We start from the raw sequence: 18,093 nt of genomic DNA, 5'->3' as shown, positions 1-18,093 counted from the left end.
TGTTCCATCGCAAAGTAGGCATCTGTGGCAGGCTGGCTAAGCGGTGATGTCACAACAGAAGCAGGAACTTAAAAATACTGACACCAAACTGCAGTTTCCAAATAATAAAGATGCGGTGGCGCTGTTTATTTAAATAATACAAAAATAAAATAAAAAGTTCAAACAGAAAAAGACTGTGCTCGCAGAGCAAAATAAAAGGTTTAAACAAAACAAGTCTCGAACACAAAATAAATAAAACAACACAGGTCAGGCTGGCCAACTGCTGTCACTGTTCCTGTATTTCTTTAATTTAGTTTTGTTTTCTCTCTCCCCGCTCTCTCCGCTCCACTCATACACCCACCACGAGCTGGAGAGCTGCAGGCTGCAGGCCACAATCTGCACGGGTACAATTATTATGTGTGACTGCCAGCTAATTCAATAATAACTAGCTGACAGTCGTGCTTTCCCACAAGTTGTTTTTAAAACAAAAACAAAACACACAACGCTTCGCCGTCAATAAATACAACTACAATAAGCCATAAAACAAAACAAATACAAAACAATAATCTGCACAGGGGCGGAGGGGGAAACCCTGTTCTAAAAATAAACAAATACATTTAAAGCAGCAGGGCTACATACCACCCCCCCTTGTGCGCAGCACACATGGCCCAACGGCCACCTCCCCCCTTAGTCCCAAAGTCCCGGTTGGCAGTCCCGGCCCAGGAACAGGGGAAGCAAGGTGTCTCCGGGGGCGGCCACGGCGGGATGTCCTCTTCCCACCCAAAGAACTGTAGCGTCCCGGTGGACTGCGCACAGGCCAACTGCTCCGGCCTAGGAAATTTTGGGGGTGGTCTCCAGACCTCCCCCCACTTCTTCATGGCCGGCAGTTCTCCTCCGTGGGGCTCCAGCCACCCAATTTCCAGCAGCGAAACTGCTGCAGGAGGAGCTGGTCTCCTGACCTACCCCCCCTTCTTCGTGGCCAGCAGCTCCCCTTCATGGGGCTCCAGCCACATTATTTCCTGCCGCATGGCAGGACAAGTAGCGAATCCCGGGCGAAGCAGAACCCTCGACGACCCCAGGCGACGGCAGCAGCAGCGGACCCTCGGGAGGCGACGGCAGCAGCAGCAGACCCTCGGGATGCGACAGCAGCAGCAGCGGACCCTCGGGAGGCGACGGCAGCAGCAGCGGACCCTTGGGAGGCGAACTCGGGAGGGGAGCCCCTGGCCATGGAGGCAGCAGCTCCACTTCTCCCTCGTACCCTGTACCCTGTGCGGAGCAACAGGCAGCCCCAGGCGATGAGGAGCAGCAGGCAGCCCCAGGCGATGCCAGGGAGGCAGCCTTCGGCGGTGCGAGGCAGGCATCCTCGGGCGGTGCGAGGCAGGCATCCCTGGGCGGTGCGAGGCAGGCATCCCTGGGCGGTGCGAGGCAGGCATCCCCGGGCGATGGCGAACTGGCATCCCCGGGCGATGCACGACAGGGCGGCAACGGACCCTCTGGATCTTGTCCCGATCCGTCCTGTCCTGATGAGAGAGGCAGCTCCTGCTCCTCTCTCTCGGGTGGTGGTGGGACCAGCAGATACTCTCCCTCTGCTGGTGGAGGTGGGAGCGACCAACAGTCCTCCCACGGCGGTGGAGGTCGCACCAACAGGTACTCTCCCTCTGCTGGTGGAGGTGGGAGCGACACACAGTCCTCCCATGGCGGTGGAGGTGGCACCAGCAGGTATGCTCCCTCTGCTGGCGGAGGTGGGAGCGACACACAGTCCTCCTACGGAGGTGGAGGCGGAACCAGCAGGAACTCTCCCTCTGCTGGCGGAGATGTGGGCTGTAGACGCACCGACTCCCCCCTCTTGGGCTGTGGACGCACCGACTCCCCCCTCTTGGGCTGTGGATGCACCGACTCCCCCCTCTTGGACTGTGGACGCAGCGACTCCTCCCACTCAGGCGCAGGACGTTCACGCTCCTCCCACTCCAGGTCTGTGTTCCCTCTCTGCCTCCTTCTCCTCACCTTCTGCTCTCTCTTGGCCTGTGGAGGTGATGGGGTCTGCTGCTCCAGCTCTTTCAATCCATTCTAATCCACCCAGATGCACAGGACACCCTCCCCATTGAGTAGGCCTTCCAGAAACAGGGGTCTTCATAGGGGCAGTCCTCCTGGCCATGCCCAAACTCCCTTCAGATGACACAGAGGGGGGACCCTTCAGCCCTGAACTGCTCCTGTTCTGAGTCTCAGTATGGGGGTCCCAGTTGGGTGGGGTCCCGTGACCACCATCTCGTCTCACCTCTCTCCTGCTGCTGCTTCTGGCAGCTTTTCCTCCTTCCTCCCATCCTCTTTCCTCCCATTCTCCTTTTCTACCTCCACAAGTAATAAAAAAAATTGAAAATAGCACTTAGGATCAAGATTCCTTTTGTTTGGCTGGCACGAGAATGGTATTGGTGGTAATGGTGCTGATTGATTTAAATAAACTTTTGCTGAGCTAGCCTACATTACTTATGTAAATGGAAGGCATCTTAACTCAGTATGATTAACTGCAATAAGAACCACACACAAAAAAGTAAGGGGCAGTAAAAAAAAAAGTCTAACAGATAATTCTTCCATTGGATGACATAAACCAGGAGTGCACAAATCCAGTCCTCAAGCTCGGGGGTAATTCAGGGTTCAAAGACCAGGAATGCTCTTGAATTCGAGGACATGCATTTTGCTCCCTTGATGTAAACAGAAGGTATGATTTTATTAGAGATACCAAGAGATTTAGCAATTTAGGAGATGCTTTTATCCAAAGCGACTTACAGAGACTAGGGGGGTGAACTATTCATCAACAACTGCTGCTGCAGAATCACTTACAGTAGGACCTCAAGGAGCACAAGGAGGTTAAGTCACTTGCTCAGGGCCATTGAACCAGGAACCTCCTGGTATCAAGTCCTTTTCTTTAACCACTGGACCACCGAGCCTTAAGTACAGTATTGGAGATACGTTAAAAGTGGTTTCCTTTAAAAAGAAAAAAATACAAAAAGAAAATAAAAATACATACATTTTACTAAATCTAGTCCAACAAGTGTTCTTCTGAAACCAATGCAAATCCTTTATGTCTATAAACCTGAGAATAGTAAAACATAAACGTGTGGCTCTTTCAATCCATTCTAATCCAGGACCCTTTTCCAACCATGTCCTTATTATTATATTGAGCAGCCTAGAGGTTTTCCATTCAGGTTTTTAATTGTTTATTTGAATCTATATGTTCAATCAAGCCATTTTAGATTTAGTTGGAACAGGTCCTGGTTTGGAATGGACTGAAAGAGAAGCAATGAAGCAGTCAAAATGAACCAGCGGTAAGCACACACAGCTACTCATAATCGCATTATAACCACACAGTACTGTACCTGAAAGATTACAAATATTTGTTTAAAATTGAGAATTCATCGGGTTACAGCAAAATATCAATCATAGTCGTCTACAGGAGGCTGGGAGTGTAGGATAAAAGTTTGATGAAAATTGGTGCAAAATCAAGGCAGTTATCATGTCCACCATGTGTGACAGACAGGCGCACACCATTTTTTAGACCTTAAAATGGTTACTGCCCTTGATTTGTTCTTTGGAAATGTTTGCAACATATTACAATGTGATGTAATTCCTCGCAGAAAAATGTTACAGTGAATTATCTTCTCTTTGTAACTACATTACAATGTTACTTTCTTTTAAAACTATTCATCATAACACATTTTACAAGAATATGAGAACAGAAGCCAAAATGTTCAAGAACTATTGTTTATTTTTGGCATTAGCTTTCAGGAAATGCCTATTCACTCCCCTTATAAAAGATTCCTATAGTAAAAGCATAGCAAAGTGTAATAAAGTATAGTGAAAGCATGGTAAAGCATAGGTAAGCATTGTAAAGACCAGCAAGGCAAGGTAAAGCAGGGTAAACTAAGGTAAATGCAGAGTATAAGCATGAGAACAGCATGGTAAAACTGAAAAACACCCTTCACAAATATGGTGTTAAATGTTTTTATAAGGGTCAACAATTATATTTAGTGAGAACATATATATTTAGTGCAATACAAAATGCCTATAGGGCATGCAGTTGAAGCCCATATCACATGGTAAATGAACTTTAAGTGTGAACATCATCATAATACTATGTTAAAGGAATGAACTGGAAGCCTATAGCTTCTTTTAACTAGCCATGTGATAAATGGATTTTAACAGTGCTCCTTATAGGCAATATTTTTCCACACGTTCTCTGCAAGTACCAAAATTCAGTGTGTCAGCTAGAAAAGAACAAACGGGTTGAGCCTAGGGTGAGAGATTCACTCTAAAAATACATTTTCTAACCTCTTATTAGCATTTCTTTTTTCAGAGCAATATTGATTTAGTGAATAAGTAATATTTTAGCACTCATCTTAATAGTAAACTTATATTTTAAGTACAGTATCATCGGAAACGGGGGACTATTCTTTGTAATGGTTTAAATAGCTTTTTACTTCCCACTGTCTACCACGCAGCTCCCTGGAATGTCTTTCACTGAAAGGAAGGATACACGGCGTTCTCAGGTGTCTGTAGCTGGTAAGCCTTTAACAACCAGATTAATAAATTACACTGGACTATCACATTGCTACAGTAGATATCAGAGAGTCTGCTTGAATGGAGACACACACAGCTCTCTCCTCACTCAAATGTAGAATGCACTGAATGTACTGTGATAACCTATTGTACCAGTAAAATTAGACATTGAAAAATACACTTTTTGTCAAACATTTATTAAGCGACAAGAAGTTTCTTTAGTTTTACTCATATTTTAGTGTAAAGCTTTTACATTTATTAATGAAGTAGGGTAAGCCTTTTAAAGCATTATATGAAACCTACCCCAACATATCCTCAGTGTTATGTACAGTATGTGGTTTAGTATTAACATTAGTTGACTACTGGCACCTACTGGTAGTATTTGCATAGATCACACAGCGTGCGCAGTTTCTCAGGTCATTCTGACAAACTCAATAAAGAAGCTAGTTAGTTGTTGGATCCCAGCACAGTGTCCGCTTGCATACCTGCCAAATATCCCAATTTTGGTGGGAGACTCCCGATATAGAGGCTTGATCTCCTGTCTCCTGGTGAGACTCAAGAAACTCCTGATAATGTAGATTGCCAGTTGTAATGTATTATTACCTAAAGTGAAGTTTGTAAAACAAGCGGGAAACACTACAAAAAGTTATGTATAGGCCTATATCTTAATTCAGCACCATCACCAAAAAGGTATGAAAATATCATAATTCACTGCCCCCCCCCCCCCCCCCCCCCCCCATTTTGAATTTTCAGAAGTTGGCAGGTATGCGCTTGTGTTTTACTAACTGCTTAGTTAGTGTAAATGTTATCAGGATATAAAATTGTTTGATGCCTACAATGTTTTTGCCAGTACGTGTCAGGCTAAATAATTGTAAATGCAGACAGTATATTTAACTATAAAATGTTCATTGTAGTGTAAGAACAGGACAGTACTCAGAATGCAATATAACCCATTCCTACTAATTGATACTATAACAATACAACAACTCCATCAACGTCTCTGCCAGGGGCGCTATTTCAGATTTCAGTGGGGGGGGACGGGGGGGGGGGGGACCTTTAAGCAGTGGTCCAGGGGCCTAAGTGGCTAGGTTCCTGAAAGATCTTGTTTTTTTGCAGTGTGGCAGACCTGTGAGGGTGTTGTCTAAAGGGAACAGAGTGCCCCGGACTGGATGGTCTGACAATTCATTCCAAGGGAAAGGTGAAAGTTGGCTATCTAGAAAGGGGGCGGAGCTACGGTACACCAAGCCATCGCCCCAAAAGGGAAGCGATGTGGCAACCACGGATTGGAGGAGAAACGATTGCACTCACTAAACAAGGTGCCCTGACTGACGGTACAAAAGGGGATATGGCTAGGTGATCTGTTCCATTGTTATGGTTAAGAGAGAACTGTAATTGTACCGTGAGTGTTTGTTTGTTTTGTCGTGTCTAATTATATACTTGTTTGTTTATTAGACGGCTAACATGTACCGGGAGCTGTCGCTTAAGGCCAGCACCAACCCAGACAACACTTCACAACTGTACATGAATAAATTGTATTTCACCACTTGCATGTTAGCACTCACTCTGGACTTGAGATCGTGTGTGTGTCTTTGTGTGTGTTCTACTGTGTTTATTATTTTGTGACTGTAAACCCTTCATTTGGAACATTGTGTATTGCCTGGGATTATTCTTTGCAGTCGCCAGACCGGGATTATAAAAATAAATGTGTCTGGATCAGGAACTTTGCTGTCTGTCTTCTGTTTCTAATCACATGACCTCTACTCCTGCGCATTGCAAACCACTTTGCCACATGCAGATAAAAACTTAAAAGTCAGTTTATTACGGGAGCATTTTCTGTAAAGCTTTTAAAGTTAAGCAATCTACACCTGTGGCGTGCAGACCCAGTACCAAATAAAGCATTATTTAAATTTATATATAATTTCAGAACACACAGAAGATAATATAGCAAGATCCCACAGCCTTCGTGTATCACTCTGGGAATCTTAACATAGATATCAGTCACACACTATAGGAGAGATAAGTAATTTTGTTTTATGAAATAAAATCTACTTTTTGTAAACTTCTTATCATGTCCCAAATTGAAGCATCTGTGTTCATCCATGCAAGCTCACCCCCCCATTAGGTACGTAATGTAATTTTTAAAAAAATGTATTATTTTTTTATACTGTTGGCTGTAAAAATAAGCAATTACTATAATAGTTGATATTGCCTTGTAATACGTGTTTTACTTATCAGTACTAACTATTCTACAGTAACACAGGGCAGTGGTGACGCAAAGTAATTAGTATTGGTAGAAGGGGGTTGCAGTACCGCGAAGTTTGAGAACCGCTGCTATAGAGAGTGGTTGTTGCCTGGTTTAAAAGGTTCTCCTATGACAGGACATTCTTTTTTTCAGATTAGATTCCAGTTCATTAGGCTACAAATACAGTTTATATTAGATTTACAAATAATTCTCTCAAATGAATGTTTTTTGAAATTATTTTTTCTAAAACCAAAGGAAAACAATTAAGGTTGCAAAAATTAAAATAATCAGATTGTTTAAGACTTTTTTTTTTTTTTTTAGTTCTGTATTATTTTTTTCTTTCAAAAAACAAACAAAACATGGGGAAGCTTTACACTTTAGTTAATACTTAATGGATTGTCTACAAGTAGAGTTAACATACTGTTTTCTATTTTAAATGACCACACTATTGCTGTATAAGAACACATGTTATCAATCAATCTGAATTTCTAAAGCAATGTTGATGCTGAAATTGTAATAGAAACGCTCTTTCACTATTTGTGTGACTTTAAAGCCCCTTTTAGGTTCTGGCTACCCGGGTCACAATCCTGCCTAGTGTGAAACCATGTACCTGGGTCATACCCGGGTCCCAGCGAACCACCACAGGATTTGGGTTTGTACCATGCTTTACCATTCTAATCTGTAACGAACCTTGCCTGCCGGTGATTCATAATGTTTTCACTATTCCTTTCCAGTGCTCTTCTATGCTTTTCTATGCTTTTACCATGATGCAGAGCAGAACATTTCTGTAAGGGTTAAAATTCACTGAACTAGGCTGTTACTTGCTCACATGCAATATCATCACTCACCAGCAGAGGGCTCAGTTAGCACAACTGAGCTGAATGTGAACGAGGCTGTTACTTGTCCCAGGCAACATCACCAGCAGAGGGCTCTATTGGTTTTAAAACTGCAGACCTGTACAGTTCCAGGAATGCTAAAGATTGTAACAGTTTTGAAGTTGACCTTCATTTTGGTATGTTATATTAATTTATACGCTAGGGATAAAGAAAGTTCAAGAAGTACCCCCAAAGTTCTTGACAAATTGGCTCCTTTAGCTCTGGTAGTACAGTAAAGATAAGCCTATTCAAAACAGCAGACCAGTAAAGATGGGTCTAACATACTGTAATATATATCTGTACTCATATACATTTTTTGCCACTACAAGAAACTGAAACTAATAAATAAGTTATGAGAATGCTCATATAACTGTATTACACAACTAAGAGAACAAGGTACAATAAGCGCAGTTCCTGTGTGAAGATTAGTGTTTATTAAACCTGCAGAGCAGTATCTTAACCCATTCATTGCAAATTCCACTTTTCCCAAAAGAACAATCACATACATTTTCTGGGGGGTATTTGGTCACTTTTCAAATGTCATATAAGAACCACAAAATACATTTATCTCAATAACATACATATTGATTACAAAGTGTGGGTGTTGTTGGGTGGCACCAGTGAAAATATTTATTTCTTCTAATGAAACCTATTATCTCTGAGGTAAATGGTTTCACATATTAAGTAGTTAATGCTATTGTTTTTTTATAGGTGTTCCTGTACAAGCCCTTTATGACCAGTGGTGAGTGTTACGTTGCCCATTATTTTGGTGTCTCCTCCTGGTGAGTCTAATTGCTCTATGGTGAATGGTTTTTTTCCATCACTTGCAGTGCTACTGAACTGTATTTACTAGCTGTAACTAGACACAAATCATATTCCCAAAGAAAAAAAAAACAATTATTATCTGGTAAGAGGCTTGATGTAACATATGATTCTACTAGGAACTTTGAGGGTAGCAACAAAATGCTACACAAGAAGACAAAGGTTGTGTTGCATTGACAGGCATTTCCATGCGATGGGAGGGCAGTTCATTTCTGAAAAAGGTTCAGTCCCCTACCTATTTTCCCCTGCATATATTTGCTTATGGGTCTATTTAAGTTTGTACATGAAATTGTCATTTTTAAGTAAATATAAACTGTCAAAAAGTATTCCAGCTCAAGCTCTCTTATAAATGAATGCAGCAAAGCAGTACTGTTTGCTAGTTGTATGTATTTACATTTTTATTTAAATATAACTGCACATTCGTTTTATCCAAATAATGGCAAAATACAAATATTGGTTACATGTAAATATTTTAGATATGCTTGTATATATTAAAAGAGGATTTCAGTGAACTAATAACCATGACATTTATTTAATTTGAACATTTAAAGCAAAACGCTTAACAAACTTGGCAGGCCTGGCCATAAAAAAAAACAAACAAACAAAAACAAAACAAAAAAAAAAACAACACCACCACCACCACCACCAACAAAAATGTTGTTTTGCTATCTTTTTGTCTAAATTATATTGGTTACAAACATACTTACTTTACTTGAACAGATGGACGGCTGGATTAGGTTTAAACTATTCTAACGACTCCTCACAATTAGTAAGTAATGAATGAGACTCTTTTTATTTGTCTATGACATGGCTTTATGTAACCCAAACAAACGAATAGCATTGCATTCCCTATGATTTGCATTGATTACGCATTTAATTTGGAACACAGTTGTTTTTATAAGAAGATATATGAATACACGTTATATTTATGTTTACCAGTATATATGTGTGCATTTCTCATTGTTATCATTCAAAAATATATATACTCCAATATATTAACTGAAACCTGCATTGTTCTGAATGTTCTGCATGTAACACTGAGGTATTTAAACAATCCCTTACATTTGTTTTACACATCTGCTGTTGTTTGTAGTGCTGATCGCGCTTTTTCACTGCAAAAAGGGCGATGATGATTAGTATTTTTGCGTGTCGAGACAGGGATTAAGGTTTTGTCTGTAACACGTCACCGTTTGCCCTTCTCTCATTAAGGGTACGGCAGGTTGCTTTCTGCTATACACCTTAGCCCTCATACACACAGCGTTTTTTTTCCATTGACACACAGTCTGGATTTGACCTGCCTCCCTGCTCATCTGATCAATCCACTTCTCCTATGGTACACTGTACAAGATGGCGGTATCGGGCACAGAAAGGGACGGAATAGTAAGTGCAAACTGAACGATATCAATATTCCAGAGGCTTTTTTCTTTCATTTATTTATGTAACCGGTTTAACGTTATTCGGTTTGGTGCCTTCCCCTCTCTGAGATGCAATGCGGCGACCGGTGTAGTTCATGCAAATACTCGACCCGGTTGATTTGAATGCTACTGACTGTACTGGTATAAAATATCAAAGTGGTTTTAATGTGGTGTACGCCTGGAGAAAGGCCCTAGATACATGTCAATTCTTCATTAACGTACTGTCATTTTGACGATGCATAGTTATTTGGAAATGTTTGAATTTGAGTCTGTCTGTGTTTGAAAAGATGACAGGTGTTTCAATAGGCCGGTGCTCGCAGGTCAGCTATTTCTGCATGATGAGATTCGTCCCAGAACATTAAAGCCATTCTCAGATTATTTTTAACAGTTCAGAATAGAAATTAGATGCCTAAATTTTGTTGAGTTTGCAACCGGCATTGTGTATTTATTTTACGGTTACTGTAATAATGAAAATGCATACATCTACTTTTTTGTTTAATTATTATTATTATTATTATTATTATTATTATTATTATTATTATTATTATTATTCATTTTTAGAATATTGATGGATTCCTGAACAACTCATTCGGGTCATCTGGACTAGGGTCTCCAGACCGTGAAGACTTCACACGCCTGTTGGTAATATAAGTATTATGGCTATTAAATATAATATGTTGCAATAAAGGCTTTATTTGATCGTTTTTAAAACAATAACGCAAAACTTAAACGGCAACACACCTCTCGCTTTCTTTGACTAGACTGTGCCTTTTAGTGGCCGAATAAAGGGAGGCATGAGACCAGGCAAAAAAATTATCGTGATGGGGATTGTGGACCCTGAGCCTGAAAGGTAAATTATTATCATTTATTATTTTGTATATGCTAATAATACATTTGATTTTGGATATACATAACACAAACCATTCAATGGCATCATGCCTATAGTTCTGGTAATATTTACAAAACAGAAAAAAGTATGCCACTCCTTGCTTTACTCTTTGTGCACTGGTTAACCTGGCGCAAGGTTGAGTAGAGACAGTATTGAAGCTAAAAGGAAGCAATACGTGTACAGAGATGACTTTATCAGAGTTTTTTTGCCAAACGAGGGGTTTGGTAACATTTTTATAATGGGGGTGAGGGTGACAATTGTATACTTTATACCACATAATTGCAGCAAATACTAGTAGGCAATTGGGTAACATCACATTTAATCGATTATCCCAAAAACTAAATGTTTTGTTTATTTTAGCAGATGCCTTTATCCAAGGCGACTTACAGAGACTAGGGTGTGTGAACTATGCATCAGCTGCAGAGTCACTTACAATTACGTCTCACCTGAAAGACGGAGCACAAGGAGGTTAAGTGACTTGCTCAGGGTCACACAATGAGTCAGTGGTTGAGGTGGGATTTGAACCGTGGACCTCCTGGTTACAAGCCCTTTTCTTTAACCGCTGGACCACACAGCCTCCAAATGTCACTTCAATTATATTGCTGAAGCAAGTTCATTGGACAATGTTTAAAATGTAAAGAATTCAAATTGATAATAAAAACGACGCGTTGTGAATTGGTTTATAATATTTGAATGCATCCTTTGTTTTGTAAAGTTTTGACATCAGCCTCACCTGCGGTGACACCGATGATTCTCGTGCTGATGTTGCTATCGAGCTGAGTGCCAGGTTCCCTGACAAGCAATTCCTCAGAAAGGCGTGTGTGTCGGGAGAATGGAGTGCGGAAGAAACGCCAATCCCTTACTTCCCGTTCATTCAGGACCAGCCATTTAGGGTAATTACCAAGAAATACTGTAAAACTCAAGTAGCAAGTGGGTTTAGTTTAAAAGGGCTCCCTCACAATGTGACAATAATTGTGTTTGCAACATAATAACATTCCTTAAAAAAAACAAAAAAAAAAACAAAGAAGATACTTAATAATGGGTTCTGTGAGATAGACATGCACAGAGACATTGCAACATGAAACAAAATGAAACAAAATTAAACAATAAACAGTGGAAAACAGAATTTAGTAGATTATACTTTAATAAAAATATATATACCACGTATTAAGCAACAATGCGAATACTGACACGGGTAGTGGAAAGTGCCAACATTTACCCCCATATTTAGCATCTGTTCCATGCTATGTACAACTTAAGGATTAGGCTTTTGTTGGTAAGTAAAGTATGTGTTGCTCTACGTGCTTGTAACCTGTAAGCAGAGATAGCAATAGGCTTAAAAATTAAAATGTATATTCATGAAATGTATAACAAATTATAGGACTATAGTATTGAATCAGTAGAGCTTTCAGTTACAGGGTCTATATGGCATGGTAATGGCATCTACATTGTAAGCACTTTTGTGGAAACTAATGGTGCTATTGTTAAAATAAGGTGTAATGAAACCTACTTTCAGTTGAAAGGCACATAGCCACACATTACTATAGAACAGTTGTTACTGTGCTATTACTACTTCAAGGCATGATAAACTCAATTTTAAGTGGTATCATTTTTCTTGTATTGAGTATCTGTTGGTCTTTGCTTGTTTTTTGACAACGGGGATATGTATACACAGTGCTATACAGTTAAAATGTCTTTCTTCTGGGTACCATTTTCCTCCCACTGTCTGTAAATTTCTGTCCAGTGGTCTAGCTGAAATCAGGCAGCAACAATATAATGCTTTTTATGATCAAGCAACAAACCAACAGATTTTCCACAATGAAAGGGCGACCATTGATAAGGTTGCTAATGCTAATAAGAACTAATACAATTACAAAATAAACTCCTTTAATACCATATTGTGTATATTGAATAAGTAGGAGAGAGAAACACAATTGTGTGCACTTCATACTCTTCGGCAATCCCAGAATGCAGTGGTGGAAAATTCCCTTGTCCGCCAACCATACCTGTTTTTATAACTGTTGAAATGTGTCACTAAAATGATCAAGTGTCAGTGATTACTCATACTAAATCAGGTTTCTGGTACACCTGCATGGCTTCCTGTTCTTTCTTTTTCAGCTTAAACTCAGTTAGACTCACCAATGAGACTTCTTTCTGATATTTTTGAGGAGGACTTTGCCGCTATTACCCACAGGGCACTGTTTTCATTGCTATAGCTTTTGCAAAATGAAGTGCTCAGTTGTGTGTTGGTTTTATGCCCAAGCTGGATTTAAACTCAGGCCTTAAGAGGTGAAAGCAACGAGAAGCTAGTGAATTAGCTAGCTGCCCCACCCATTTATTAGACTTTATGAATGGCTAAACTACATTTAACAGAAGATTTAATTTAAAGGATGCATGCATTACAGTTCTAGACACCGTTTCAGGTTATATACTTTAACATATATTATTGTGTTAAAACATAACATACAATATAACAGTCTTGTTTGTAGGTTTTGAAAACATGTGTATTTGTATTTCGTAGATTGAAATCCATTGTGAGCACCAGCGCTTCAGAATATTCGTGGATGGACACCAGCTCTTTGACTTTTTCCACCGTGTTGAGTCTCTACCGGCCATTGACACAATAAAGATTAACGGGAGCCTACAGATAACTAAACTGGGCTAGGCTGGCCATCTCAACGAGGGGCTTCTTGGGGTCTATGCTAGTGGGGGAGTTGTTCTTCAAACACTACAGTCTTACAGCTGGGTCTGTTTACACACTGACAATGTCTTTTTTTTCAGTGAGCTTTGTCAGGTGAATGAACCTGCTATTTGACTTTAACAAATATAGTGAGAGGACAATTTGCCACTAAATAGCATGTGGATTCTTGGTGGTGATTTAAACAAACTATTGTTTGGTCTGTCTTAAGGAAGACTCTAAAAAATACAGTCCTTCTTTTTATAGGGATGTCACAATATAACTTTTGCAGTAACAGCAAATACGTATCACAGAGATGATTATATTATGATGACAGATATGACTAAATTCTAAAATAAAAAAATACATTTTTTCTATTCATGAAAATAGGCTCTCAGGAAAAGAAGTGATATGTATTTGTCTACAGTGTATTTAATAATATTATGGTAAGTTGCTACCTGACAAGCTGTTTTGAAATCGGGGCGTAGTTTTGCATGACAAATAAATTATATTATCCTTAGCCTAATTAATAAAAATGAATTTGCAGTGCGATTAATTATAATATATTGTGATGTCTCTAATTAAAATATAGCAACTTATTTTTATCCACTAATTTGTGAGAATGTTAACAAGTGCTAATAATGTCAAAATGAAGTGTTCTCTTTTTGCAGACATGTTTTTTTTTGTCAGTATTTTTATGCACTGAAATAAAATCGCACAACAATAAGAATAATATATGCTAACCAGGGGGATGTCCAGAATGAAAATGTTTTGATTGCACAGTGTATGTCTGTCATTTGAATGACATACTGTATATGCGCTCTCTCACAGCAAAAGTGCTTTACTTTTTATTGTAATAATCTGTGATAGTAATATTAATAGGAGCAAGACCTGAACTTTTTGAATGTATACATTTTTTTAGTAGAGCGGTGCAAAGATTTCAGATTTCAGATTTGACTTTCCATTTTTAGGGCCACATTGAAATTGTCTTTACCAATAGATATTTATAATTATCCACTGGGTGCTTCTCTTTGCTGACTGAAAACAATGAGATTAGAATCAATTTGAATCCTTAAAAGGGAGTCGATTTCAAGCACAGGGTCTGGATTTTTTGCACCTCTCTATGTTTTAGGCTTGTCGTTTAGCTTATTTGTTGTTGCTAAGGGGAATATCATGTGGTTGGAGAAAGTATGTGTGTATAGAAACAGGTTGACCTGTTGCGGCCAGTGTATGGGATTCTCTATATCACCAACGCAGCGGCCAGTCCTCATGTTAGGAGTGTGTTTTGAACACTGGCTTTATTACAAGCTTTAACATTTTTATGAGTACATTTTCAGTTACCATTTTGTACACCCCCCTCACTAAAAGATACAATGAAAAGGGGTGAAAACATGTTAATTGAATGTAGTCCGTAGATAACATTAATGTGAACCTGGGTTCTGATGTATGTGTGAAAAAGAGTTTTACCCTGATGCTTTTAAGGCAGCATTAAATTCAGCTCCCAGAATGTAGATACATGATGATTGGAAGAATGTGTAGCCCACAGGGCCAAATTCAGAAATAATTAGTATACCTGTATTTATATATTGCAGTTGTATGCATTTCCCGGCTGACTAATAATGTTATTATGAATACTAGCCCAAATATCAAATCAAAACTGCACAAAATTCTGTTTAACCACATATCAACAAGAAAGTGAAAAATTAAATGCAAAAAAACAACAAAAAACAACACAATTTAAAATGTATTTTTGTGAGTTTTTTTATGAAGCTTATTTGATAGAAAAGCAACAGGATATTTTTGAGGTCAACAGGGTATTGTTTTTTTATAGATGAGATATGTAAGCTAAAATTAATTGTCCCTGAGAGGGAATTCTTATGCCAACATTGAATATGAATCTTGATAATCTGTGTTCTGCTTTTTTGTACTTGAGAATTGGCAGTCAGTAAACAATAAGCCCCCCCCAAAATAGGGGTCATAATCATTTCCCAGAATTTATTTGTGTTTGATAATTGGGGGGGGGGGGGGGGGGGGGGGGTCAAATGAAAGTACTTTAAAATTGACTAGATGTGCTAGATGAATGTGCTTTTTGCTTTAGAAATATACAGGCTGATATGGTTGGGAAAGTCATGTGATGCAGCTGGCTGTATAGGCTACAATGGTATGGATAGACATAATGATGTAATTTAATTGTTAATTTTATGTTTCAATGTTTTTTTAAGAGCTTTGTTTACTTATATCAAATGTTTGTAAATAATTATTTAAATAGCATAGGAAAGGGGTTATGATCAGTTTGTAACACCCTCACGGTTTTGTAAATGTGCACCATGTAAAAAATGCCTCAGTCTTATGTGGATCCAGAACTGGGGGTGGGTATGGGTTGTGATGTGCCTAAATGTTTTGGTGGATTTTGGGAAACAACTTTTTGTATGTTTTTCCTAATGCTTTGATCAGTGGTACTCAGTTGTGGATCCAAACCAGGACCTTCTGGTTCCAACCAGATCTATAATTACTTAGTAGAACACCAAGGTTTAAATAAACAATTTAAGACCTCAATGGAAAAAGGCCCTTGAGTGCTCAATTCAGTAATTAGTGACCTGGTTGGAAGAAGGTCCTGGATTAGAAGAGCCACAACCGAGTACCATTTGCCTAGATATTCCTTTGTATGGCAGGACAGTTTTTCAGTGCTGCTAATCATTAACATAAAGCTGTCCCTTTGAAATACAAATGATAGAGGCCTATCTCCTGAAAGAAGGACACACAAAAACAAACACGTAATAAAAAAGTGTATGTCACAATGCAGGAACAGGATGGGCTGTAATGGGTTTGAGACGGAAGTCTAATTGGTGTTGCACTTTTTTTAAAGGGCTATATTGTTTTCATCAATGTTGCTCTTCCAATCCTGGTACTCCTGGCAAATGCATGTTCTATCAACTTTGTACAGTATCAACCAGCATTACTGAGATTATCATAAAGCCTGTTACAATTACCACCTCCAGTCCTTCCACCTGGATCCACATTAGCTTCTACGTGTTTCTACTAAAATAAATGCAACTTACAGCTTGGTTTTGAAAGCTTTTTGCTCCAGGGCACATTTTTGCCATTTGTTTATTCTCTGAAAGTAAATGAACTGGAAAAGTTACAGAAACCACTAAGAACAACCTTAGGTATTCCATTCCATTTTACAATACCTGAAGAATTTCGAATAACAGGAATAAAAAAGTGGTAATTGTGAACTGGAGTAAAAAGCTTAGAAAACTTGATAATGTCAAACTAATTATAACTAGCTAATGTATTAGTCTTGCTGTATATTTTATACCATACTAGGAGTCTGGTTCACAAAAATAATGAAGTAAATGATGTTTTTGTATCATCATTTAAAGAAAACTGTAACACTTTAAGGTAGATGACAATTATATATTATTTGGCAACTGCAATGTAATTAATGATAACTATTAGGTAATTATTTTAGCATTACTAATTTACAGAGTACATACTATAAACAATGGTAATACCCATAATGAATTACTGTTCTACCACATTGTGAGTTCATTGATCATTTTGAAGGGGGTAGTTAGAGTAAATAAACACAAACATGTACTTTTTATAAACAATATATAAATAATAAAGCACTGGCATGAATGCTAAAATAATTACCCAATCATTAAAAGTATAATGACCTTTATAACTGTAGCTGACAAACAGTTAACTGTAGTATATAATTACCTGTGCCCTGTAACTGGCAGCATTACAAGAAAACACATCCCAAATAGACTTATTCTTAGCTTGCAATTTTTTTTCTCAAAACTAGCACTACTCAAGCATAGGTAATGGTTTTACAAAGTACAGGAAACTGTGTAAAGTGTGTTAATCTGCTAACACAAAGCAATGTATTGTATGTACAATCATGTTTTTACTGGCTGTGGAAGGAAGACCTGTTATCAGAGTTCAAAAGCAGTCCCTGCCTGTTTTGGCATTCGTGCTGTGTTCATATGTCTAATGTATGCACAGGATAAGTAGGCTGTTATCTAAAAAGAACAGTCATTGAATGACACTCTTTTAGACCAAAAAAAATTGTCAACAACTGTCTTATTTGAAAGTCAGAATTTCTGTATGAAACAAGAGCCCATGTACTTGGTATTATAACATCTTTAGTTTAAATAAATATTCTTTTAGTGCTTCCATTGCCATTACAATTTTGTACATGCACTATGAGTTCCTGGTATTTGTTTTCCACAACTGGTGTTAATGCAAGGTCAAATACTGCCTAAAGCTACCAGATGCCAGTCTGAAGTTGGCATGCTTACAAAGTGTATTTTAAATGTGTTGTGTTTACTTCTGTTTTTGTTTTTGTCAGTAAATAATTTCCTTGTTATCTCATGGCAGGTATTTTTCAAATAAACTGGAGTTGTGAAAAGTACTGGTGTTTTTTTTTCTTCAGTATTTGTGTGTTTCCAAGAGTTAACGTTTCGCTACATTGGTCTTTTTTGCAATCTTATAAAAGTGCATCCTGTTGATTTAGTGCTGATGATTTCTTTCTCTCCATGAAAATATGGTACTGCCTTTGTCGACCAGCAAAAGAGCTTATAGTTTCTCAGTCAATATGATATCTTGCATCTGTCTTTTTTTTTTTTTTAAGT

At 38.8% G+C, this 18,093-nt stretch overlaps 1 protein-coding gene across 1 annotated transcript; it reads left to right on the top strand.

Annotated features, from left to right (window-relative positions):
• The first annotated feature begins 9,622 nt into the window (after positions 1–9,622).
• Positions 9,623–17,873, top strand: LOC117402444 (galectin-related protein-like). Its single transcript, XM_034003579.3, has 5 exons — positions 9,623–9,852; positions 10,449–10,529; positions 10,649–10,737; positions 11,492–11,669; positions 13,298–17,873. Exons 1-5 carry the CDS (start codon positions 9,820–9,822, stop codon positions 13,439–13,441), a joined length of 525 nt encoding a protein of 174 aa, XP_033859470.1. The 5' UTR covers positions 9,623–9,819; the 3' UTR covers positions 13,442–17,873.
• Positions 17,874–18,093: the final 220 nt, after the last annotated feature.

The sequence above is a fragment of the Acipenser ruthenus genome, chromosome 5 (assembly GCF_902713425.1).
Source record: "Acipenser ruthenus chromosome 5, fAciRut3.2 maternal haplotype, whole genome shotgun sequence".
Taxonomy (NCBI): Eukaryota; Metazoa; Chordata; class Actinopteri; order Acipenseriformes; family Acipenseridae; genus Acipenser; species Acipenser ruthenus.
The sequence above is the reverse complement of the archived record's forward strand: the minus strand, read 5'-3'. Positions and strand labels throughout refer to the sequence as shown.

Bases quoted from the DNA above. Each gene is read 5' to 3' on its own strand.
- LOC117402444 (XM_034003579.3), top strand. From the start codon at position 9,820: ATGGCGGTATCGGGCACAGAAAGGGACGGAATA. The intron at 10,738-11,491 runs GTAAATTATTAT...TGTTTTGTAAAG, and splicing joins GTGGACCCTGAGCCTGAAAG to TTTTGACATCAGCCTCACCT. The intron at 11,670-13,297 runs GTAATTACCAAG...TGTATTTCGTAG, and splicing joins TTCAGGACCAGCCATTTAGG to ATTGAAATCCATTGTGAGCA.